This window comes from Schistocerca americana, chromosome 1, assembly GCF_021461395.2.
Source record: "Schistocerca americana isolate TAMUIC-IGC-003095 chromosome 1, iqSchAmer2.1, whole genome shotgun sequence".
Classification (NCBI taxonomy): Eukaryota; Metazoa; Arthropoda; class Insecta; order Orthoptera; family Acrididae; genus Schistocerca; species Schistocerca americana.
The window spans coordinates 784,708,873-784,736,690 of record NC_060119.1 but is presented as its reverse complement, the minus strand read 5'-3'; the positions used below and the strand labels follow the sequence as shown (position 1 = coordinate 784,736,690).

General features: G+C 43.5%; 1 protein-coding gene across 1 annotated transcript in view; it reads right to left on the bottom strand.

Annotated features, from left to right (window-relative positions):
• Nucleotides 1-2,566: 2,566 nt before the first annotated feature.
• Nucleotides 2,567-27,818, bottom strand: part of LOC124545562 (tenascin-like) — a 164,720-nt gene continuing 139,468 nt past the window's right edge. Inside the window, exons 8-9 of the mRNA XM_047124512.1 lie at nucleotides 26,260-26,403; nucleotides 2,567-2,808 (exon numbers count right to left, since the gene is read on the bottom strand). Coding sequence (XP_046980468.1) covers nucleotides 2,738-2,808; nucleotides 26,260-26,403 — 215 coding nt within the window. The 3' untranslated portion in view covers nucleotides 2,567-2,737. The remainder of the gene's footprint in view (nucleotides 2,809-26,259; nucleotides 26,404-27,818) is intronic.

Here is a 27,818-nt window from a genome sequence, read left to right as displayed (position 1 = left end):
TCTTTGCTGTGGTAGCTGTATGATCAGCCATTGTTGCCCTTGCAATGCGACGATCCCGGAGGGCGTCTGTACTGCGTGGACGTCCAAAACATAGTCTAAGGGTGTGAGAATGTTCACGTGACCTCTGATACAAGCACCGCCGCACAACTGACGCAGCACAAATGGTTCAAATGGCTGAGCACTATGGGACTTAACATCTGAGGTCATCAGTCCCCTAGACTTAGAACTACTTAAACCTAACTAACACAAGCCCATCACACACATCCATGCCCGAGGCAGGACTTGTACCTGCGACCGTAGCAGCAGCGCGGTTCCAGGACGAAGCGACTAGAACCGCTCGGCCCCAATGGCCAGCTGGCGCAGCACATCCAATTTGCATGACAGTTCTGCGAAGGGTCGCTCCTGCCACTCGGCAGGCCACAGTTTGACCCCCTTTCAGATTCGCTCAGTTGGCTGTAGGAAGCACGAGTGAGTCTCTGTGACACGGTTACCTGCTTGCTTCGCACGTCTGCCCCACACTGAGCCCCCAAACAAGCATCGTCTCTAGCAGAAATGCCCGTGTGCTGATGGTCCAGTGTTTGTCGGTTGGGTATTGCCTGCGATTCAGAATGACATTGCTTACGAGGGAACCTCCCCATCGCACCCCCCTCAGATTTAGTTATAAGTTGGCACAGTGGATATGCCTTGAAAAACTGAACACAGATCAATTGAGAAAACAAGAAGAAGTTATGTGGAACTGTGAAAAAATAAGCAAAATATACAAGCTGATTAGTTCATGGGTAGATAGGCAAACATGAAGGACACAAAGACCGCAGGAGCGCAGTGGTCTCGTGGTAACGTGCGCAGCTGCGGAACGGAAGGTCCTTGGTTCAAATATTCCATCGAGTGAAAACTTTAAATTTTTATTTTCAATTTATGTGACAAACTCTTATGTTTTCATCACTTTTTTGGGAGTGATTATCACATCCACAAGAAAACCTAAATCGGGCAAGGTAGAAGAATCTTTTTACCCATTCACCAAGTGTACAAGTTAGGTGGGTCGACAACATATTCCTGTCATGTGACGCACATGCCGTCACCAGTGTCGTATAGAATATATCAGATGTGTTTTCCTGTGGAGGAATCGGTTGACCTATGACCTTGCAATAAAATGTTTTCGGTTCCGATTGAAGAGGCACGTCCTTTCGTCTACTAATCGCACGGTTTTGCGATGCGGTCGCAAAACCCAGACACTAAACTTATTGCAGTGAACAGAGACGTCAATGAACGAGCAGACAGATAATAACTATGCAAAAATAAAGAAAGTAAAATTTTCACTCGTAGGAAGACTAGAACCAAGGACCTCTCCTTCTGCAGCTGCTAACGCTACCACGGGACCACGGCACTTCTGACCTCACATTTTCCTTGATGTTGCCTATGTAGCCCATGGACTACTCAGTTTGTATATTTTGCTTATTTTTTCACAGTTCCACACAACTTCTTCCTGTTTTCTCAATTGATCTGTGTTCAGTTTGTCAAGGCCTATCCACTGTGCCAAGTTATAACTAAATCTGAGGGGGGTGCAATGGGGAGGTTCCCCTGTTAGTTATTGCTTTTCGTGACTGAATGTGTCTGTGAGGTGCCAGGAATTACCATACTGACCCTTCTGGCTGCAAACATTCCCTATTAAAGGGTAGACACAATGGTGCTCTGATAACTATGCCACTACGGTGTGTGTTGGCGAACGATGTTGAAACTAATATCATCGCAGCTACTATCCCCCCCTCTCCCCCCCCCCCACCCCCACCGGGCGAGGTGGCGCAGTGGTTAGGCACTGGACTCGCATTCGGGAGGACGACGGTTCCATCCCGCGTCTGGCCATCCGGATTTAGGTTTTCCGTGATTTCCCTAAATCACTCCAGGTAAATGCCGGGATGGTTCCTCTGAAAGGGCACGGCCGACTTCCTTCCCCATCCTTCCCTAATCCGATGAGACCGATGACCACGCTGTCTGGTCTCCTTCCCCAACCAACCAACCAACTATCCCCCAGGTGGCATATGCGGTCGTCGGATCAAAATCGACGTCGTCTTATAAGTGTACTAATCTTTTTTCTGGCAGTGTAGCTGTAGATTTAGAGGTTGTATTTCACCTGTGTCCGCAGCTCGTGGTCTCGCGGTAGCGTTCTCGCTTCCCGCGCACGGGGTCGCGGGTTCGATTCCCGGCGGGGTCAGGGATTTTCCCTGCCTCGGAATGACTGGGTGTTGTTATGTCGTCTTCATCATCATCATTCATCGCCATTACGGTCGGAGGAAGGCACCTTCGCTGGGACCTTGCCTAGTCGGCTGTGCGGGTCTCCTGCATCGTTCCCAACGCTTCTCGGAATATGGGACCTCATCATCATCATTTCACCTGTAGCGCAAGTAGGAGCTTTCTGAGGTAGCAGAAACGTACTGTCGCAAACACGCCACTCAGAATGCAGAATCTGAAAGACAGCTGCGGATTCACGTCCTACTGAACGTCATTACACCATACACACCCATTAAAAGAAAAGAAAATCGATATTCTTGTATGTACCGTATTTATTTCATAGAAATTACAAAAGGAAACTATTTAATTAAAGTACAACAGTCACATATATGAATTAAACGTATGGAAGAGAAGATACTTAAACTAGGTGAACATGTAATGTACAGGTAGAACTATGTTGCATCGCCGACTGCTGCGTTCCGCGACCAGGCGGCCGTGCGTGACGTCACGGCTACGCCATCCAGCGCGTCAGCAGGAAGAGCAGCGCGCTGCCCACAGCCAGCCACGGCCGATCCACACCACCTGCAGGCACACGACGTCGTCTCATCCACACCTCATCGTGTTTAGCTTACGAATACGAGTCAAATTTACGTGAGTGTCATGTTTTACAAGATACGATTCCTATAACCTCTGACTTGCTGTCTGTTATGAGAACCTAAACCGAAAAATACATGACCAAGATGGCCTAGTTAACCATTCCTAAGAAAGCCAACTTCTTTTCACATCCAAAGGAGCTTATAATTATACTTTCGCTACCTGAGCCCGCGTAGACGGAAAACTATTTACTGTATGGGTAATCGATTTTGTAGAAATTATGTTCAAACTGTGCGCTGCACGGTTTGCGTTGTTAGTAGCGTCGGCGTCATGACTTGCCGCTAGGCTGGTACTCGTACGGTGACGCAGGGTTGAAACACAAGCTTCAGTGTGCACAGCAATTGCAGAGAGTCAACATCGGTCTGGATAAATTCGGCAGGGCTTTACTCATGAAGTTGTTTCATCAACACGACAGCAGTAATGCAAGTATCGACGAATTAGAGAAATGGTACGCAGGAGAGCTTCTGTAAAGTTTGGAAGGTAGGAAACGAGGTACTGGCGGAAGTAAAGTTGTGAGGACGGGGCGTGAGTCGTGCTTGGGTAGCTCAGTTGGTAGAGCACTTGCCTGCGAAAGGCAAAGATCCCGAGTTCGAGTCTCGGTCCGGCACACAGTTTTAATTTCCCAGGAAGTTTCACAGTGAGGTTCTCTTTCTGCACCGGGTTTGAAGAGCATGATTCGTAGGTTTGAATTATTTGGCTATTTGGGAATTTCTCCTGGGAGAGGCCGAAGGCTAAATGAGTCACAGTTTTTTAAAGAAGTTTCTGTTGCCATGGTAGAGAGTGCCGGACGCAATGTGCAACCACCAAGCAGTGCACAAGCTGTGTGACAACAGCTGACCGTTCTATGGTCCACCGTTGTTTCGGTCAGCAGTAGAGCAGTCTCTAGTGCGATTCGAGGCTGTTGTGGATGCAGATGGTTGTCACATTGAGCATCTTCTGTAACGTGGAACGTAAACACTGAGCTCAATTAACAAATGTTCCTTTTTCATGTGGAAATTAAAACGTGTTTCTTTCAATGGATTATTCGTTGCTTTCGATAACGATTCATTGTACTACGATCCCTCTTTTTTCATGGGGGCGTCTCAAGTAGCGAAAGCTTAATTATAACCACCCCGTACTTTAATATATGTCTTATTCATTGTTGGACTACAGTTTCCTCGAACATGATACTCTTGTAGTGGTAAATGTTATTTTCCATGTAGACGACCACGAAATACCAGTGGCAGGGAGTGCTGATACGTAAGCTAAGATCATAATTGCTCAAGAAAAATTTTGCTTTATCACACCTAAGCCATATGTGGTCTTCTGTTGACCTACGAAAGTTAAATGATAACCTATCTGAACACTGTCTGTGTCTGTCGTGTAACTGATAGGATATATATCAACAGAACACTTGAGAAAAGTTCGACAAACAGCAAAAATATTTTGCTTATCTGAACCACTATATCGTTTTTGTAAGGAATACATTTTTTTGAAGTCATGATCAACGTATTAAAATTCCATAAAGGTTTTAAGGATAGCTAACACATACCGAAAAAGTTTGTGCTTTCAAGTTATTATATATTAATGCCTGGAGAAAAGTACCGGTAATATTCGCTTCCATTCACTAAGTGCCAAAATATGTGAACAAACGAATTTGTATAGGCTAATGCAGTCCGAGATCATATGTATGAAGGACAAAATGAGACAAGATATCATACGGGCATTAAATAACGTGCAGAACTGACAATTTTAGCATATTATAGAAGAGAAAAGACAGCCTGTAAAAATTATAAGTGTAGGAAAGATCAAGATGCAGACAGACGCAACAACGAACTGCCTGTATCCATGACACGACGTGTGGAATATTTTGAGTTTGTGACACTTTTTGTCTGGAAGGCAGGTTAAGATTACCAGTGACAAATGATTTACTACTTGTTCCGTTATACTCACGCTGTCAAATAGGTGCTGTGAGTGCAGTGAGGCAAAAGTGGTATCGAGGCAAAAGAAACTGTGTGAATCAGAAACTCATCGAAAATGAGGCACTAAATCGTGCTGGTGCAGACGACAAACAGGAAGCTTTCGAACACAATCGCTGGAATTAGAGTAAAAAGAGGGACGAGGAGAACACAACGAAGACCAGCTAATTACAGAGATGCTCTGTGAAGGTCATGAAGGGACCACTTGGGTGGAATTTTTGTTTTTAATAATCGTATCTATTCTTATTTTGGTATGAGAAATGACTGACTTTGATATTATAATCGCAGGACTCATTCAAGTGAACAACTCTTCAATCATAAATACAACAACAAGATTATCCCACGTTGTTAGAAGCAACATTAGTGTACCACATTAGGAACTGAGTACAAATTATTACATTTTGTAGTAAGGATCCTGTCGTAATCAAATTTCGCTTGTAATGTCATTCACAGTTTAAACCAGGCAGGGGCAACCTTTGGTATCCAGCGCACTTGATACATGTACTTGAGCTCGCGGGCCGCCTCGTAACATGAAAGCAGCGCTCTTAGGCCATAAAGTCAAACTATAAGATCTGTGAGGTTAACATTTGTCGGTGACGCACCGATATGAATGGGACCCCTTTCCCAAAACGCTGCGCCAGCAAATTATGCCTCAATGGATTCGTCTGGACGCTTACGCTGGCCGGATTGAAACTTAACGCGGGCCGCCTACGACTCAAGGGCCGCCGGTTTCCCGCCCGTGGTTTAAACAACGGCTTTTCCTACTACATCGACAGAAAAATTCCTTGCAACGCCGCTCTCTGATTGGATGAGTAGTGACACATCTGTAAATTCTACAGTTTTCTCTGAGTGAGTGACAGAATATAAACATCCAACATGTCCAGCTGGGTTGACGATTCTACACAGCCGGACAATATTACGATGAATAACTTTGTCGTCTTTGTAGCGAAATGTGTCAGATGTGCTGGTTACCTGATCTCCATCCTGACTATGGGGCGAATACTTTGACTCTTGGCTGAGGCTGTGTCCTTCTGCCCTTTTTTTCAGATGCTCCAAGAAGTATACGTGCAGAGTAAGTTGCGCAACACAGAAGCCCTACCACCATAGTTGAGTAGGTTGGCGACAAGTAGCAAAGATGGTGTACCTTTAAGACTGATCGTAAGTGCTTCTGGTTCACTGATGTACAAATTGTCGAAACATTTGACCTCCTCACTTCAGCCACCGTCACATACATAACGGACTCGGGACTTTTCATTGACAAGCTGAAGAAACAAAAAACGCTTTGTTCTTATTTCTTAAAAAAACATGTCGTCTAATTTTTTATCACAGCTGCAAATTTTTATGATATAACTAGGATCTAAGACATCTGATCACCTTAAGATGTAAAAACAAAGTAAAAATTATATATGTTCTTTCTATTATTTAACGACAAGTAGAAAAGTATTGTACATAACCGTTAAATTTACCTGTGTAGTTGCATATTACCTGTCATCTGTTGTATGCAGCTGTGGTCTATAGCTTAGAGAGGTAACTGGTTGTGGAAGGGGAGAAGGGAAAAAGATGTTAAGAAGGTGAAGGGAGAAAAAAAGTCGCGTGAAGGAGATTGGAAGAGAAGGCAAGGAGAGATAGTAGAACGTATGTCATGAACACAATGGAATTTTCAGAGACGACGACAATTTAATATCAATGGCCACACGTTAATAGGTGAACAGGAAGACAAGATAATCATCTACATGTCAATGAACTATGAAGGATTTGTGTCAGATGTAATTACTAGACTTTCGTAGAACCAGTTTCTGCATAGTGTTAAAATTAATGACATTGTCTTAGACTGAAGCACCGCTTGGATCAAAGGCGTCGAAAGTCATGCCAGAAGGTGTGCATAAGCTGAAGTGTGGAAACTACCCTAAAGCTTACTTAGATTAGACAGACAAGACGTTTAAAATACATTTCAGAGAGCGCTGCGTTTGGTGAATGTCTTCTACCATCGAAGCACTCTGTCGGAAACATTGATGCACATTTGGAAGCGCTACACAGTGAACCTAAGGGACACCTCCTGATAATGTTGTAAGGAACTGAGATTTCTACTTACTGCTTACATGAGCCTGGTAATACATTGAATGACCAGAACGATTTTATCAAAAGCACATATTTTAGAAATTTCGAAGACCCCTTCCAGTCGTCTACCTCGACACAGCTTCTGCGTGAGCAACAGCCCCACTCACCGAGGAGAGACGATGGCTGGGCATCTGCCCACAAACCTCCCTAGCAGCAAGCCGGCGTACAGACTGACTTCCGCACACTTTGTACAACCTGCGTGTCATACCACGCCATCAAGCACAAGCGAATGCAATAAACAATAGAAACCGCGTCCTTTTAATTTTACTTGTTTCACTTAATTCACTTTCAAAATTTTGTTATTCATAGCTTTCATAGTTTTTTTTTACTTATATTCTTCTGCGCTCTTAATATTTTAACGTTAATTTTATTTTATATAATGTTTATTTTCTATAATTTTCACTTAAACATTTCTCTTCTACGGAAGTTAGTGTACCATTTTCTGAACGAAAATCCATTATACCCATGCTTCATCATGCTCCCTCTCCAAATCCTTCGCCCCTCTTCTTTCTCCCCTTCCCTCTCTTTACCCTTTTCCCCTTTCTCCCATCTCTGAATGAGCTACCTACTCAAGACAACAGTTGCATACCACAGTGTTCTGATGTGTCGTTCGTGTAAAGACTGGACAGGTTGCTTACGGAACTACATAGATAAATTCAACAGTTATGTACAATACTTTTCTGCTTATTTTAAAATAATAGAAAGTCCGCACTTAGTTTTTTTAGTCACGCCGTAAAAATTTGTGCATCTGTGACAAGAAAATAAACGATATAAAGTATTTTTAAATATCAACACATTTATTTCTCTCGTGATCTAAATGTCGGCTATAGTTATTTCATTATTTAACAAAGTGTCACTTGAAGACTCCTAGAGTAAACTGCTCCGCTTTCCCACAGGACTTCGCCCATATGTTTCATATCATCTTATCACATGCTGTTCCACGTGCCATGAGGACTTTAATTAGCATCTGAAAGGCATTGCTATGGCTAGACCACTTACTCTAGTGCTGCCACTTTTGCCATCGAGCATATCAAAAGACAGGGGTCAGACTTGCCACATTGCAACACGTTAAATATGGTACAGGTACATCAACGGCAGCTTCTTTGTTTTGAGCCACATTGATGGATGGCTGGGTGACTTCCTAAGACGGATCGTGCGTGTTGTGCATCCAGTCTGAGGATATTTAGGTATTTATTAAAAAAGGTATTTCAGGGTATAAGTCACATCTTTCAGATATTCTCCCAGTAGAACTTCATCGGCGCCTACGTGCCTGACTGCCCTTTCAGGCCAGAGGCAGATCACTGTAGCTAAAGATACTGCGTAAGACATCAGGCCACTTTCCCAGCGTCGCTGCTGAATAGACCGGCGATTCCACGCAACTGTTTAGCCGATAGGGAGCATGGCAGGCCCGTCATAAATGCGGCTGCTGGGGTACAGATCAGATTAGTTTCTCTCTCTTGGTTTCCAGACTTCAGGCAGAGTGAATGGCTCAGCGCCGTCTGCCCTGGCACTGCTCACTAGGAGCGACCAGCAGCCCATAGACGTGAGCTGCCATTCTCCTCTTCCCCATTCCTCGGTATTTACACCCCAAGCCCTAGACAGGCAATTAGCCTTCGCGCCGTACTCCAGGTCTAACCCATTCTGTATACCATAATCGCAGAATATCGTATAAGTTTCGTTTAAGTTTCTATTTTCATTTAAAACCGGCATCTCTTCTACCACTGACAATCCATCCCATTCCCCTTCTTGTACAATATGTTGGCCGTGTCGGCATTAAATGTGCTATTTCCCAGGATAGTATCCACAGCGGACACTAAAATTCATCCAAGTTCTACTTTGGGAGCTCCTGGAAACCGATCCGCCTGTGTGAATGACTGGTAGACTGCCAGCTATGGGGAAATGCTGAACGAGTTGTGGCAGATGCGGAAACTATTGCTGCAAGGGGGAATGACTGAGTGGTCAAGTCCGCAAGCGAATCATAATAACATCATGGAAACCGAGAGATTCCGTCATACTAATGACAAAGTAGAGTGTCGTTAGCAGGCCTAGGTACAACGAAACAGTAAGTATTCATGTGCCAAACCAACAGAAAAAAGCCTGTGAAAGGTGAATATGCGAAAGTCTGAAGTCATTAGGACAGCTGTCAGCGAGTGGAAACAGGAAATGTGATGTCACTGCCATCCACAACGCCGCAGAGCGCACGGGAGACACCAACATAAATACCTCACCAACAAATGTGGTTGCTGATCGCTGAGTGCGGATTGTATAGTCGCAGCCCTTATGTCAGCTGCAGCTACCCAGTGTGAGGGGATGCTACGGAGCTCGACCCTCGGCACGATGATCACGAGTGTGGCTGGAAGGACGCTGCTGCTGCCAGTTGCAGTGCCAACTTCTGAGGCGTGGATGCCGCCGTCACCCTGCTGGTCTGCTGGAGACTCGGTCTGTGTGACTAGGACGCCGTCCGCCATCTACCTTTGAGAGGGAATGTCACTGCTGCTGCTCATTCCATTCCTGAGGCCGACAACGATGCTGGTACTTAAGGTGAATGTGAGTAATAGAGGACAACCCTATTAGGTTTAACATTTTTCCGAAAAATACCTTTTCCGATAATACCATCTCAGCCGACTCTACACACTCCCAAGCCCACAAAATGGCCTTCTTCCATTCTTGCATACACCGAGCGCTCGCTTTTCCTCTTTCAGCAGACGCAGTGGGGAACGAGTTACAAACCATAGACGTTATGGCATATGGATATAAACCAGAAATTGTGAGAAAGCTCTTTAATAAGAAAACAGGTAGAAAAACTGCGACCTCATCTGCACTAGATGTAGATGAGGTGCCCTTCATGGGCAAAACATCTTATAAAATAGAGCTACTCTTAAAGCGCCAAGGCCAAGGCTTTAAGATTGCATATTCTACGAATAACAGCCTGAAGAAGAACTTGGTCCACTCGTTAAAGGAAACCAATGACAAATTATCTCGTTCTGGGGTGTGCAAAATCACCCGTAGTGGTTGCCCGAGTTATTACATCAGCCAGACAGGGAGAGCCCTCTCAGCTAGATATAAAGAACATATACCCACGAAAAGTGGCGATGGCAGGCGTGGCTCGAATTTTGCCGAACACCTTGTTCAATTGCCCCATGCTCCCAGTCCACCAAATAACACAGAACTATTAAATTGCGAGGTTAAAGGCATTATGCTTGACTCCCTTGAGGAGTTGCAAATCTTTAAAGAAAACCTACTTAATGACCAGCTACAATTGAGAAATAAGAACTTCTTCGAAGGTTTTCAACCTTTCCATCACCGGCCCTGATGCTACGTTGCCTTTGCAGTCACCGAAGCCTTACTTCAATTTCTTTAGTCGAATAGTAATGTATTGAGAACTGAGGAATAATGTTGCCGAGTAATAGCTAGTCTTTCTTACGGGCTCCGAATCCGCTTATAAGGTCCTCGTTCTCCTCAGAAGTAAGTTCGGTTATACATATTACGCCATTAACAGTTTTAATGGTTATAGTAAACCAGTTTCTAACGCAAAGGTAGCTACTGTTATGCATCTATATTTCCACACACGCATGCGCATGACCATCAGCGATTCTCAGTATATAGCTGCTCGCTGCGATTTCTTCCGGCGCAGCTCTCGCGGCCTACCGACCTCGTCCTCACCGTGGGGCCTGCTGTTTCTCTTCAGCTAAGTAATGTAGATTATGACTGTGCTATAGCTTTATACTTGAGATGGCCAAACTTTGGCATGCAATAGTTTAGTGTCAATAGCTTCTGAAGAAGTGGAAATTAATTTGGCTGAAACCTAGGCAAAGACTGGTTTCTATTTGCAACTGAGGCTGACGTGTTATATGTTGAGTGTGAGTACTTCAGGTGGACCTGGGGGGTGTGACTCCCTTGTGGAAATCTTTGATGCCAACGAGAGCACTTTGGAGATCGTCACATAGAGCTGGAGGCCGCCAGTGTCCACGGATCGACGATCATCCTAAGACGTTAACGCCGCCACCTGACACTGCTGTGCTGGCGGAACTGCAAGTCGAGCACATACCAGCCCTTTTCCGCTGATGAGACTGCTGCTCTGTCAGCTGGGTTGTGGCACAGCGCTTTGGAAGACAAACTTTTTCAAAACGGTTCAAATGGCTCTGAGCACTATGGAACTCAACATCTGATATCATCAGTCCCCTGGACTTAGAACTACTTAAACCTAACTTACCTAAGGAGATCACACTCATCCATGCCCGAGGCAGGATTCGAACCTGCGACCGTAGCAGTCACGCGGTTCCAGAGAGAAGCGCCTAGAACCACTCGGCCACGGTGGCCGGCGACAAACTTGTATTGCTTCTTAACAAATGTGTTATCGTAAATGACACTAAACTTGACTTCTACAGTAGTATAAAGGCACAGAAAGACCAACTCCTCCAGGATGTGCTGGTTAGGAAGATTGCTGAGAATTTGAGCCGCAATGTGAATCGAATACCTACAAACAAGATACAATACCAGTACCAAATTTCAAATAATGACCTGAGCAAGAAAAGAGGTGTGATTAACACACTCGTAACGTGTGTGAGGCGAATCTGCGAGCCGCACCACTTTGAGGACGAGTTCCAACACCAGGCAAGCTCTGACACCTGGAATGCGCTCTAAGGTACACTGGGTACCCCGCCAGGGATATAAGAAGTATCACGAAACTTAACACCTGGTGAAGTAATAAGTCAGAAGAAGGAACGTCTGGCGGCACCTTTCTGCCATAAATCCCCCGAGTGACAAAAGAAATCTGCCATAATTGAGCAAACGCAGCCAGCCAGAAAGATAGACCCTGAAGGACAACTTACAGTGACGCAGTTTACTGCATACCATGTATACGTTGAAAATCCATGTTGGAATGAGTGGATAATTCATTAGTCACAGGACAATCGAACTTGAACGGCGCTGCAAATGGCGACAGATGGAGAACTCGGCGCCGGCCGTAGTGGCCGAGCGGTTCTAGGCGCTTCGGTCGCAGGTTCGATTCCTGCCTCGGGCATGGATGAGTGTGATGTCCTTAGGTTAGTTACGTTTAAGTAGTTCTAAGTTCTAAGGGACTGATGACCTCAGATGTTAAGTCCCATAGTGCTCAGAGCCATTTGAACCATTTGCCATTTGGAGAACTCGGCCCTTTGTCAGGCATTGTGTGAGACCGACTATGAAACAATATTCGCCGATACCAGGTTCTCGCTGATGAGAATAACTACCACACCCGTTTGTTGAGGACGTCGTCGAATTTAACACGTTCACTGCCACTGTAATTGGCCTTGCTTTGCCACGTAACCAATATTTTTCTTAATAGAATCTGAAAATATATTGCTAAAAGTAATATAACATGTATTTATTTTATAAGTACACAATCAAATTTACTCTCGTGAATCAAAGTTGTTTTGGGGCGCACTAAGGCGTCAGTGGCATATCAGGCCATATTCTGTAGCGGGTGGCCGTGGACGCGCCAATGCGTCTAGTGTATTGTTCCTGGTTAGTGTGACAGTTTAGGTTACTACAATTTCATTTTATATTCATAAATGAAACGAAACATCCTACTGACAAACGACATATTTATTGGACAAAAAATATAGTAGAAACATTCAAATACAAACACAAGATCTCGAAGAAACTTCTGAAATAAAATGTATGTCAAATCTAAGAAAAATACAATCTAGAGCTTTATCCATTACACTCTCAAACAAATAAAATAAATACAAAGTTTACGAATAGTACCGACACATAACTGTCGAAAAATAAATGAGCAACGAAAGTGCTATCTGCCTTTAGAGGTGGTGAATAACACAACAATTCAAACAATATCCTGCTTTATTTGGGCAATCTAGGCACTCGTAAATCGTGTCTGTTCGTTGTCCACGGCTGGCGCATGATCTGCACGTTTTTCGCGGTGTTTTTGATTTTCCATTTGATTCTCGTTTTACCACAACATGTTGGGGATTTCGGACTGGCCGTTCTACCTGCTTTCGTGGCAATAGTGCTCTTATAATACTGAGTCTAAATTCTTGGAGGGGCATTTTTGTGCCACAATATTTATTGTGTAGGGCATGTGCGTTTGTCAGTATCATTTCCACAACGTGGATAAAAAGTTTCTTGTACCAGCGTATGGTTTTGCGTTCCGAGAGGTAATATGATAACATCTGATCGTGCCGATCAACTCCCGCCATAAATTTATTGTAGTTTACAATGGCCAAGGGCTTAGATTTCTTCTCCTTTCTTTTGGTTTCAACCTCAACCATTTCATTTGTAAATGCATTAGAAATGTAGCAAACCTCCCTCTTATCACGCCACTTACCTATCATAACTCCTTCCGCAAATCTGGCAACGGCTTCACCTTTTCGTAGTTTTGCTTCCTGTATTTCCTTGGGTGTATCCTTCCTATTCGCCCTCAGAGTTCCCGTGCAGTGGGTCTTCTTATCCAGGAGCAGCTTTGCCAATGCGAAGCTGTTATAGTAATTGTCCATGTACACATGGTGACCAGCATTCAACTTTTCATCTAGTAAATGAAGAACAATTTTTTGCGCATGGCCTCTTCCTCCTAAATCGTCCAGCATGCCAGTGTATACCGCGAATTTTAGGACCATTCCAGTGGGAGTTGTCAAAATATATAGCTTTATGCCATATTTGTGCTTTTTGTTTTTGATGTATTGGCGGAAAAGTAATCGTCCACGCCAAAGGATCATTGATTCGTCCAGAGACAGTTCCCGTCCAGGGTAGTAAACTTGGCACATCCTTTCATTGAAAAAATTGATAACGGGACGTATTTTATACAACCTGTCGGATGGTGTTGGTTTGCCCTGTTTTGGATTTTCAGAAAAGTGTAATGCACGTAGTATTAGCAGAAAACGATTTCGTGAAATACTATCGGCAATTCCTTTCACGTTGAATAAAGCGTCCTTTTTCCAATAGTCCTGCAAATTCCTCATCTTTACATTTCCCATGTGCAGGAAAACTCCCAAGAACACTAACAATTCGCCAACAGTCACATCTTTCCAACAGTTTATTCGTGATTGTCCTTTGGTTCCCGCAGAAAGGAATAATTCAATCGCGTTTCGATTTGTTTCTTCTACAACTGTCAATAGAAATTCGTCCGTCAGCAAAAGACGAAAATAATCTAAGGGAGTGTTTTCCGTCGGTTGAATAAGCAGTCCCTCATTTTTTATAAATGGGCAATTTATCATTCCAACTGGCTCTCTTTCCCACGCAACAGTTGTATCAGCTGCGTTATCTCTTGTTACCACTCCTTCTGCCATTTCCCTGTCGCTAGGATTCACAGCCATTTCTACAGTCTCATCTAAAACAAACTCGGCTCCGTCAGACTCTTCACTGGATTCCACGCCGTCCTCCTCACTGGCCAGTTCCGTTTCCGAATCGCTTTCTTCTAATATTCGTAATAATTCCGCATCCGTTAGTTTTTGTACGTTTCTTGTGTCCTGTGTTTTACGTTTCTTAGGTTCTGAAGGGCCCGCCGTGTCACGATTGTCTTCCATTTTCAGTCCCACAACAGAGAAAAACTGTAGGGAAAACACACGAACCGCACCCGCAAAAATTGAAAACAATACGTTCTTAGAGTGCCTGCGCAATGAACCACACCGAATGGCTGTGCCCGACTAAACTGTGGCGCTGAGAAACAGCTGAGTGTCTCGCCGCGCAGGCGCGTCGACGGCATATGCACTAGTATCGGCCGGACGCGCTGGTGCGCCGATGGCAGTGAACGTGTTAATAAGCATGACAATAGCTTCATCACGAAAGAGAAAAGTCTCAATAGAAACAGAGATTGGATTCACCCACTACTGCAAACGTCTGTTGCGGGTAACAATGAGAGAATCACAGCGCTAATGAGCAGGGGAAGGTCCACAGAGGTCGGTGCGACAGGTACATGTAACCTCTGGCCACAGGCTCGATCTCATTCTGCAACCAGCAATGGAGGGTGAATATTTGACAGTACTAGCCACAATTAGTCACTTATGCTTTGAAAAACGCCACATAATCCACTAAACGATCGTCGACCAAAGATCATGAGACGAGTTGGCACAGGCATCAAGTCTAACCGAGTGCTGCCAAACATACAAGTGCCTTTGAACACTGCTTGAATTATAATGATTAAAACTGTGTAAGATAAGAGTACAAGCGTGCGTAGGCTCATGTTTTGCGGGAGACAGTAATTAAAGTGCGTATGTGCATATGGAAATAACACTGGAAAACTTAATAGGAAGGAACTGACTTGAGGCGTAAACCAAGAGTTGAGAACTGTCATACAGCTGCATACAACGTCTACGGCCATTTCATTCATCACAACTGTAAACAATTCGAGCTTGGATGTGAACAGCGGGACATAACAACAGTACTACAATCAGGACATATAGAAGAATGTCCAGCAAGGACTTCATTGCTAGTAACACTGCCGCTAGCTGCGCCGCATAGAAAGTGGATTAGCGGTTAGTCTCGCCGATTGGCGCGCTGTAGGTCACCAGTTCGAATCCGATCACCAGTAATTATTTATTATTTATGTTTTCTAGAAAATTCTTAAAAACACACACATATACACAGTATACGTATAATAAAAATGTATGTTCCAAATCTCCCTTTAAATCACTTGACCGATTTCAAACCTGAGAAGGTACACATGCCACTTACAGTCCGGAAAGAATCGCTATTGGGCAAAGGGCAGGGGCGAGGGTGAAAAAGAAGTGTAGCCCAAGATTCGAAAATGAGAGCACTTAGTGACTCGCAGCAAACTTTACATATAATCTCAGACCTTTAAGAAATATTTTCTCCTACAAAATATGGAAGGGGAAGTTCATTCCTTACTACATTTCGCTGTTCAAGCAGTAAAACTTTCGCATCAGACATGAAGTTTTAATTTATTGCTTCTTCACTAATAAAACAATATTCGCGACACATCTTACAGACAGTACTCACATATATCACTGAACGTACCTGCAAAATTATTTCATTGTACTACAAATAGTTGAGGAAATATGACATTATAAACACTGTGATGCGTGAAACATTGCACGTAATGCATGACAAATTTATTACTTCTTTGCTGTTAATTACATTCTCAACAAATTTCGCAGACATTATGCACATACGGCCAATGGCCTTGCGCATCGTTTCCCGTCAGATCACCGAAGTTTAGAGCTGTCGGGTTTGGCTAGCATTTGGATAGTTGACCGTCCGGGTATGCCGAACACTATTGGCAAGCGGGGTGCACTCAACCCTTGGGGGACCTTGATTGAAAAGTGGCGACTCCAGTTACTAAGACTGGCAACGACTGGGAGAGTTGTGTGCTGACAACATGCCCCTACCTAACGGCATCCTGTGACATCTATCGGCTGAGGATGACAAGCGGTCGGTCGGTACCGTTGGGCCTTCCGAAGTTTTTGCGAATGGAGTTTAGTTTTGGTTTATCCGCAGATGCCAATAAACGTATCTACGAAACTACATCATTGTGCGACACATAGTTCGGGAGATATGACGTCATAAACACTGAGATGCGTGAAAAACTTTCGCATCATCCATGACGTTTTAATTTATTACATCTTTACTACTATTTCTATTTGCATAACATTTCGCAGACAGCATCCAAATATATCACTGAATGTACCTGCAAAATTATATAACTGAAAGGCACACTGTTCAGGAGATATGACGTTGTAAAGCTGCATGAAAAGGAAACTGCAGACCAAAATACGGTAGAGAAACAGGTGAAATATGTGTACAAAAATGACTGAAATGTATTAAATATATGTGAGACGTGCTTTCTCTGGCAAAACCCAGGGTAATTCCTAACGCTGCGATGTCCTCTATGTCATCTTTCCACCACGTACGAGGTCGGCCCAATGGTCTTGTTTCCTGGTGAGTTCCTTAAAATGAATTTTGTTGTTTTCCATTCGAGCCACATGTCCAGCATTGCCGTCTCCTGCTTTTTAATTTCTGGATGATAGTGGGTTGCTTCATTAGCTGATAAATTTCATTGTTTTTTCGAATTCTCCAAACGCAATTCTCCAACAAAGGTTCCCTTATTTTTCTCATTACTTTTCTTTCGAAAACATTCAGTTTTTCTCTTTCATTCTTTGTAAGTGTCCAGCTTTCTGAGCCGTACAGTACTATGGGACAGATGATAGTGTTGTGTATCTTCACCTTTGTGGTGATTGACAAAGCTTTACTTTTGAGTGGGTTGCTTAGTGAGCACAGACACCTTGACCCTGAGGCTACTCTTTCGTGTATATCCATTGTTATGATATTTTTGCTCTTGAAATGTGATCCAAAGTATTTAAATTGAAGAACTTTTCTGAATTTAGAATGTTGGTCGATTTCAAAGTGAGGATTTGGGTTTATGACTCGACCTATTTCCATATATTCCGTTTTCTCTTGGTTAATTAAAAGCCCCATTTTGCTGGCACTGTGCCTGAGCATGTCTGTGCCTGTACATATCTTTCCGTTCTTCTTCAGTTTGACTCAGAAACACTATATCATCTGCATAAGCCAGGAGTTTTACTTCACTGTGTTCGAATCGGAGACCATTGTAAAGATGTAAATTACTCTCCCAAACCACTTTCTCTAATGCAAGGTTGAAGAGGACACATGAAAGAGCGTCTACTCGTAGTAAGCCTGTTTCAATTGGAAAGCGGGGGATATAGATGCTCTGAACTTTACTGCTGCCTGGGAGCCATCCATGCACAGCTGTATCATCCTAATAATTTTACTGGGTATACTAAATTCTCGTGATACACATACACTGACGGGAAAAGAAATCGCAACACCAGGGAGGAGTTGAACGACATAAACGGAAGGGGCGTTTCTACATCTAAAAGATGATTTATATTCAGATTTCATGTCTGTCGCATAAGAGGGACGCTCGTATCGCCGTTATGAGGGTGCAAGTCAGCTTTCCTTTAAGTACACGCCGTAACGGTCGTGAACGTCAGCTGCCTTTGAGGCTGGACATGACGAGTTGATGTTACTCAAGAATGCCTCTAAGGCGACGAAGAGCCATTATTAACACCACACTGAGTTTGAACGAGGTCGTGTAATAGGGCTACGAGAAGCTGGACGCTCCTTGTGCGATACTGCCGAAAGACTAGGCAGGAAGGTGGCCACTGTGCACGGTCGCAGGCAGCGGTGGTCACGAGAGTGAACGGTCGTAAGAAGACCGGCTCCGGACGGCCACGAGGCGCTGCGGGAGGGAAGAGCATCGTGTTCGGCGCATGGTTAAAATGGCTCTGAGCGCTATGGGACTCAACTGCTGAGGTCATCAGTCCCCTAGAACTTAGAACTACTTAAACCTAACTAACCTAAGGACAACACACACATCCATGCCCGAGGCAGGATGCGATCCTGCGACCGTAGCGGTCGCGCGGTTCCAGACTGAAGCGCCAGAACCGCTCGGCCACCAGCGGCCGGCTCGGCGCATGGGTCTGGCGTATCGCAGTACAATTTCAGCAGCGATCTGAGCAGCAGTTGGCACCACAGTGACACAACGAAGTGTTACAGATCGGTTACTCCAAGGACAGCTCCGAGTCAGACACCCTGTATCGTGCATTCCACTGATCCCATACCACCGCCATTTGCGACTTCAGTGGTGTCAAGCGAGAGCTTATTGGAGGGGAGGTTGGTGGTCTGTTACGTTTTCTGATGAAGGTTGGTTCGGCCTCGGTGCCAACAATCACCGTGTTGGTTAGAAGGTGGCCAGCTGAGGGCCTGTAACCAACCTGTCTGCCTGCTAGACACACTGGACCTATACCTGGATGTACGGTCTGGAATGCGGAGCACTCTCGTGGTTATCCTACGCACCCTGACTGCAAAATTGTACGTCAGTCTGGTGATTCGACCTGCTGTGCTGTCATTCCTGAATACAGGCGGTGTTTTGCGACTGGATAACGTCTCCAATAGAGCACGTATGGGACATCATCAGACGACAATCTAGCGTCATCCACAAACAGCATTAACTGTGTGTACTGACTGACCAAGTGCAAAAGGCGTGGAACTCCATCTTACAAACTGACAACCGCGCACATATTCAACAAAATTCACGCACATTTGCAGGCTCGCATTCAAGTTCTGGCGGTTGTTAATGTACGAGCATTTCACACTGTAAGTAGGCTGTTTAGGTTTTTATATTGGTAACGCCAGGTAGCGCTCTGTATGAAAATCACTGACTGTGCTGTGTGCAGTCTGTGGCTGGTTGGCATTGTTGAAATATTCGCTATTGTAGTGTTGGGCAGTTGGATGTGAACAGCGCGTAGCGTTGCGCAGTTGGAGGTGAGCCGCCAGCAGTGGTGGATGTGTAGAGAGAGATGGCAGAGTTTTGAGAGCGGATGATCTGGACGTGTGTCCATCAGAGACAGTAAATTTGAAAGACTGGATATCATGAACTGATATATGTATTATGACTTTTGAACACTATTAAGGTAAATACATTGTTTGTTCTCTATCGAAATCTTTCATTTGCTAACTATGCCTAGCAGTAGTTAGTGCCTTCAGTAGTTAGAATCCTTTATTTAGCTGGCAGTATTGGCGCTCGCTGTATTGCAGGAGTTCGAGTATCGAAGATTTTTGTGAGGTAAGTGATTCATGAAAGGTATAGGTTATTGTTAGTCAGGGCCATTCTTTTGTAGGGATTATTGAAAGTCAGATTGCGTTGCGCTAAAAATATTGTGTGTCAGTTTATTGATGATCAGGATAAGTAAAGAGAGAAATGTCTGAGTACGTTCAGTTTTGCTCAGCTGTTTGAAAATCAAATAACGTAAGGGGTTTACCAGCACAGTAATTCATAAATTTTTCTAAGGGGATGTTTCAACACTTGCAAGGGCTTATCTCACGCCTACATTAATCTGTGATCTCGCAATGTTAATCACTTAAATATGTTGTCTAGACAAATGTATTACAGAAATTTCATTACTCTACGTTAATCAATCTTTTGAGGTTGCGACTTTTTTACATCAGTTTATAACTTACTACCTGGAAAGAAATACCACAGGGGTAAGAGCCAACAGCCTGCTGTTGGCCCAGGGTGATAACGTAGTTGTGGAGAGAGGTGGAGGGGAAGGATAAGATGGATACAGATGGTAAGAGGAGGAGGCGGAGAGAGAGAAGGGGAAGAGGAGATGGACAGAGCACGGAGGAGGAGGAGGAGGAGGAGGAGGAGATTGACTTAGAGGACGTAAGGATATGAACTCAGAGGAAAGAAGAGGAGATAGAGTGGAGAAGGAGAGAGAGTGGGGAAGAGCAGATGGACACAGGGTGAGATGAGGAGCAGCTGGACAAAGGGGTAAGGAGGAGATGGACTAACAGAGGATCGGAATACATATACGTATATCCAGGCAGTACCAGGTGCTCAGCTGGTTTCTTTATATTTGCATGTTCTGGAATATTCTATGCTTGTATTAATAGGAGAAATCTCTGTCCAGGAGGCAGTTCTATTCCGTCTGTCCATTGGTGTCTTTAATAAACGTGATTTATGTGGTATCTTCCAGCAAAATCGGCAAAGTGAATTAATACTACAGGCATTAACGAGGGCTTGCTGCAATCTGCAGCCACGCCTCCATGTCAGCAACAACAGCAGCCTCGCACTGAGGTCAGTATACTGTTGAGCATGGAATAGCGCAGTCCGAGTTAGGGACCTCATCTATAGCAGTCAACATTGTCGGCTAGGACCAACGAGATGTCAAAGTTTCGGATGAACTTGTAGTGTTGTCAATCTTGCACATTGTACCTCAAGAGAACAGTTTTTTAATTAGTGCATGAGGTGATGTTTTGCTACTCCATGACAGCTTCAAATTATCCAGTTCTTCTGTGGCAAAGAAGTGTGTCAAAGTTAAGTAAATCTTTTATTCATTGTGAGCTAATATTTCATGCGTTATAGTTTGATGAACTGTCTCCCAGAACAATCAAAGAATCCAAAGTTGTGGCCAGACGGAAGAAGTTTCGTCTGGTCACAACACTTTGAGTGCTAAGTGTTGTACTTCATTGACGACATTGCTTTTGGATTTGGAATTGATTGTTGTTATGAAGTGACACTGTTCGCTGGAAACGTCGGATGCTTAAGAAAATTAAAAAAAAAACTGTACATTATTGTGGCTTCAATTAGACACCATAAAAACCAATGCATTCACGGACAGGAACAGCAATACAAACAGTATACTGTTCCGAACTTCTGTATATTCAGAAGAACCAGTGGATTCAAAAACAGCAGTAAGTCAGCTGTACATTATGCATCCATCAGTGTTTTGCGGTGACATTGGTCGGGAATTGACAAAGTGGCTGAAAAGTTTCAACCGAGCCGCCAAATACAACAGGTGGAATGATGGAATGTGTCTGGCAAATGCGTACTTTCATGTGGGTGGCACAACCCAACAGTAGCTCGAGAACACTGAAGACAAGCTCGATAGGTGGGACAAATCCCAGGCAGAAATGAAGATAATAGTTGGTGACAATCAGCAGCAAATTCGCTCAGCAGAAGAGCAGTTGAAGAACTGGACCCAATATCAAGGAAAAACGAGAAATTCTTACACACAGAATGTTTTAGCCGCATGCTACATTGCGAATCCAGATATGACAGAAGCCGAGAAGATCTCACATTTTGTGAAAGGAGCAACAGAAGGCATTTACCAAAATGCTTTGGTGGAGGACGTCACAGTGGAGGAATCAATGAAGTGGACCTACACTTCTCCGCGTTAGCCGTATGATATGTTAGTGATACGGAATTCACATGGTGACGAATAACGTACGAGTGGCTGCACTGCAGGTAAAGTCAGACAGGTTACATGTGGAGCATGTGCGGATGCAGACCACGCTGCTAATGTGCAGGAGAGTCATAAATCGGATCCGCCACGCGCCCCTGTAATGCTATCGCTTACCATGCCAGTCGACCAAGCTGGTCCAGGTGAATTGTTTCGTAGAGATTGTCTTGCAGCGGACACGTAGTGTGTTGTTGGGAAAATAGTTTTATCTTGTGACTTCGGTTTTATGTATCTGATGGAATAGAATGACCATGAGAGCAGTTGTTTTTTTAATTTTTATTTCTGCGACGATGATTTTATGTCAGCTGGTCTGTCTCATGTATCGTTATATCCAAATGATTTATGCATGTTAAGCTACATTCAGGTATGTGCTGCTGTACTAATTGTAATGTATTAGTGTAACTCATGAAAGCCCTCCCTCAAACCTGTCATGTTATATCTTCACAGATCCGATGATGGCACCTTTTGTGTGTTGAAACCGGTCATGTAGTAAACAGTGTTTAAGCGATCTTGGCTTTTGAATTATTTATAGTAGAGATTGTCATTCACCGCTTCTCCTGATGGGGCGCCAATGTTAGTTCTTATTTTGTTTTTAGCCAACCGGGAAGAACGGGATGTTCTTCTTGAGAGAGCACGCCGTGGTCAAATATTACAACTTAAAATCAGTATTAAGGAAGGCGAATAGAAGATTCGGATTTATTGCAAGAGCTCTAGGAAAGTGCAGTGCATCGGTGAACGAAATCGGAAACAAGACAATGATGTGACCAATTACAGACCAGCGTTTGGTGTCTTTATTAAGGTTTGACAAACATCCGGTGAATTCAGAGTATGCTGGTAACGAGTAGTCAGTACAACCGATAAGAAAAGTAACATATATGCTCGGAGAACGTAAACGAGAGTATCTGTAAGAAAAGTGTCCCTGTTCTCATTTAATTATGCTTGGTTAACATTGAGAACATCTTTTTGAGGACGACTGCGCAACAATATTTCCGCCACAGTAGTATATGTCGAATAGAGTCAATATTTTAACATTCGTATCTGACACATTGGCACGCACGTGTAGGGAGCGAGCTTTCCATGAGTGGTAAACATTTTTTAGTTTCTTTACTAATAATTTCCTCCCAGAGAAGTAACTATCACACCAGATATTTCATCGTAACAAACTCGTAAGCAGTTACGAAATACGTGGCGCGAAGTGACTATAGTTACAGCGTGTAACTTCACTCATTGGAACATGGCAAGGAACTCCAATCAACATGTTGGAATAATAATTTACGAAACATTAAATATTTGAAGCCCATCGTATTAAAACACAGTAGACAAAGCAATTATGTAAAAAGTCACTAGTGGCTCAGGGTCTAGTGGACTGCTTTGAAAAAGGCCCACACAATAAAAGATTTTAACTGCCAATGTCATGCATCGTATTCCAGAATACAACTCAAATATTTTGTATTCCTCTGGGCCTGCAGCATAGTAGATATCCTGTGAAGTCATTTAATGTATATTATACGAGAAAGTTGCTATTTTTTGAAGTATTATTCCGGAGTTGTACGGTTAGGCGATAAGTTTATTTCGGGTACGTTGCTATTTTCAAGAGATTTGCAGTTACATAGCACTACCAGCACACACAATTTTTGCGTTCTGTATCTCCTTGGTATTTTAACAACGTGTCGAGTACTTACTTCCGTATCTCATCGTTAACGTTGAAGTTGTTAAATATTTCTGCGTATTGCATGTGCAGCGCAGGTAAGGTTGTTTTCGTTTGTATAAATTTTTCTTAATAATATACGTTATTGTGTAATTTTTGTCGAAATTTCTCGTTTTGTGTTAGTCTGACAGCTTTACTTCACAAAAGTCAACGATGTTATATGGTTACATATTTATCTTATCTGTGTGGTGGTTATAGGTTTATTTCTAAAAGTTCGTGCGACTAGTCTTTGCTTATCATGTCATGCATTATCGTATTCTAAAATTTCGACGTAATTTTTAATAAAACTTTTATGCTTAACTTCAGTCTGTTCGTTTAGAAGTGTGTGTGTGTGTGTGTGTGTGTGTGTGTGTGTGTGTGTGTGTGTGCGTGTGTGTGTGTGAGTGCCTATCTTTCTATTTCTTTTAAAGGAGCCAGGAGCCACAATTGGGATTTTCACTGCGTGGTCGAACTCTTTCACGTTGCGGTTTTCCGTTTTCAAATGGCAAAAATGTTAAGGGATTTGTATCGCTCTTTCTGGCGTGTTCTCGATATCTGATCCTGTTTGGCCCATACTTACAGAAAATTTCGTCGTAATTTTAGAACTTGATAACGGATGACATGATAAGCAACGACTACTCACACACCTATACAAAGAATCTATGACCACCACACAATTCCATAGATGAATAAGAGAAATAAGTAACCATACAATATCTTTGACTTTTGTCAAGTAAAGCTGTCAAGCTTACAATTAGAGAAAGCGAAATATTTCAACAAAAATCACTTAAGAACAACATCTACCGTTGATAAAAACATATATAATGAAAATCATCTCTATCTGCGCTACAAATACAACACGTAGAAATATTTAATAGCTACAACGTCAACGATTAGATATGGTAGTAAGAACTTGACACATTGTTACAAAACCAATGAGATACATAAAGTAAAAATTGTATATTTTAATCGCGCTATATAATTGCAAATCACTAGAAAACGGCAGTGTGCTCGAATTGAGCTTATTGCCTACTGTTGAACTCTTGAATAAAGCTTCAAGAATAGCAGCGTCCTGGTATAATACACATAAAATGTCTTTACAACTCAAATAATTAAACTGAGAGGAGATTCGCAATAAAAGTAATCCAAAGGCAATTTTTACTCCCTCACGCAAGCTCAGTATGAGAGCAGCAAGTAATCCAAAGGCAATTTTTACTCCCTCACGCAAGCTCAGTATGAGAGCAGCACTCCGTCAGAGGTGGCGAGGTCTGTCGCAGGGTATGTCTCCGACATGACTGTGTGCACGAGTTGTCACATAAAAATCTAATTATACGTTGTTACTGAGTCAATTTCAGACAGCAGGAACCTTTTGCATGTGTTGGTTTACGCTATACCGAAAATGTGTATTACGAAATGTAAGAACTGTGAACTCTGCCTCGCCTGTGAATAAATAGTTGTCTGCAACCTCTCGTATCTCCAACAACAAAAAACAAAAACCACTTTAAGACTTAAGGACTGAGACATCGAATTCGTTGGATATTTGTACATGTGGAGCACACTGCGATGTAAAACTCCCCATACACTCCTGTAGCTTGTGTGTGTGTGTGTGTGTGTGTGTGTGTGTGTGTGTGTGTGTGTGTGTGTGTGTGTATGTGTGGTCTTCAGTCCTGAGACTGGTTTGATGCAGCTCTCCATGCTACTCTATCCTGTGCAAGCTTCTTCATCTCCCAGTACCTACTGCAACCTACATCCTTCTGAATCTGCTTAGTGTATTCATCTCTTGGTCTCCCTCTACGATTTTTACCCTCCACACTGCCCTCCAATACTAAATTGGTGATCCCTTGATGCCTCAGGAAATGTCCTACCAACCGATCCCTTCTTCTGGTCAAGTTGTGCCACAAACTTCTCTTCTCCCCAATTCTATTCAATACTTCCTCATTAGTTATGTGATCTACCGATCTAATCTTCAGCATTCTTCTGTAGCACCACATTTCGAAAGCTTCTATTCTCTTCTTGTCCAAACTATTTATCGTCCATGTTTCGCTTCCGTACATGGCTACACTCCATACAAATACATTCAGAAATGACTTCCTGACACTTAAATCTATACTCGATGTTAACAAATTTCTCTTCTTCAGAAACGCTTTCCTTGCCATTGCCAGTCTACATTTTATATCCTCTCTACTTCGACCATCATCAGTTATTTTGCTCCCCAAATAGCAAAACTCCTTTACTACTTTAAGTGTCTCATTTCCTAATCTAATTCCCTGAGCATCACACAACTTAATTCGACTGCATTCCATTATCCTCGTTTTGCTTTTGTTGATGTTCATCTTATATCTTCCTTTCAAGACACTGTCCATTCCGTTCAGCTGCTTTTCCAGGTCCTTTACTGTCTCTGCAGAATTACAGTGTCATCGGCGAACCTCAAAGTTTTTATCTCTTCTCCATGGATTTTAATACCTACTCCGAATTTTTCTTTTGTTTCCTTCACTGCTTGCTCAATATACAGATTGAATAACATCGGGGAGAGACTACAACCCTGTCTTACTCCCTTCCCAGGCACTGCTTCCCTTTCATGTCCCTCGACTCTTATAACAGCCATCTGGTTTCTGTACAAATTGTAAATAGCCGTTCGCTCCCTGTATTTTACCCCTGCAACCTTCAGAATTTGAAAGAGAGTACGTTAACTTGGCAGCCACTCTCTTCCTCCAAGTTTGTGGGCAGACTTGTACAGCTTCCGAAACCGTTAATCTCATTTTCTCGTGTAGTGTGTGCAGGATCCTCTGTTTCGCTGCCATGCGTATCCTGGGACTGGACACGGTGCACGTATACTCACTGCAATGTTTGAGGTCGGCGCTGGGAAAGTAGCCGTCTGCGCATGCGCAGGTACCATTGGCAGCGCAGGCCGTGTGCTGTGAGTCGCCGTCCCCCTCCATGTAGCAGTGGCCCAACTCGTCACCCGCGCATGCCCTGCCGAACGCTGCAACAGCACCAACACACACATCACTTTTATTTACTCACATGCCTGAAGGATTCATAGCTGTAGCAGACTCAGGTAATATTAAACCAATGAAATTGCTTGCAATTATAGTGCATTTTCTCAGTGAAATTATGAACTTGTGAACACTCATGTGATTGGGTTGAAACCTTACCTCACTAGAAATTTCAATTTCAACACTGGATCAAACCGGGAATGCGTCTACACTAAGTTAACAAAAGTCATCCGATAGCGATATGCACAAATATACAGGGTGTTACAAAAAGGTACAGACAAACTTTCAGGAAACAATCTTCACACACAAATAAAGAAAAGATGTTATGTGGACATGTGTCCGGAAACGCTTAATTTCCATGTTAGAGCTCATTTTAGTTTCGTCAGTATGTACTGTACTTCCTCGATTCACCGCCAGTTGGCCCAATTGAAGGTAGGTAATGTTGACTTCGGTGCTTGTGTTGACATGCGACTCATTGCTCTACAGTACTAGCATCAAGAACATCAGTACCTAGCATCAAGAGGTTTGTGTTCATCACGAACGTGTCAGTGCAGTGTTTACAAATGCGGAGTTGCCAGATGCCCATTTGATGTATGGATTAGCACGGGGCAATAGCCGTGGCGCGGTACGTTTGTATCGAGACAGATTTCCAGAACGTAGGTGTCCCGACAGGAAGACGTTCGAAGTAATTGATCGGCGTCTTAGGGAGCACGGAACATTCCAGCCTATGACATTCGACTGGGGAAGACCTAGAACGACGAGGATACCTGCAATGGACGAGGCAATTCTTCGTGCAGTTGACGATAACCCTAATGTCAGCGTCAGAGAAGTTGCTGCTGTACAGGGTAACGTTGACCACGTCACTGTAAGGAGAGTGCTCCGGGAGAACCAGTTGTTTCCGTACCATGTACAGCGTGTGCAGGCACTATCAGCAGCTGATTGGCCTCTACGGGTAGACTTCTGCGAATTGTTCATCCAACAATGTGCCAATCCTCATTTCAGTGCAAATGTTCTCTTTACGGATGAGGCTTTATTCCAACGTGATCAAATTGTAAATTTTCACAATCAACATGTGTGGGCTGACGAGAATCCGCACGCAATTGTGCAAACACGTCATCAATACAGATTTTCTGTGAACGTTTGGGCAGGCATTGTTGGTGATGTCTTGATTGCGCCCCATGTTCTTTCACCTACGCTCAATGGAGCACGTTTTCATGATTTCATACGGGATACCCTACCTGTGCTGCTAGAACATGTGCCTTTACAAGTACGACACAACATGTGGTTCATGCACGATGGAGCTCCTGCACATTTCAATCGAAGTGTTCGTACGCTTCTCAACAACAGATTCGGTGACCGATGGATTGGTAGAGGCGGACCAACTCCATGGCCTCCACGCTCT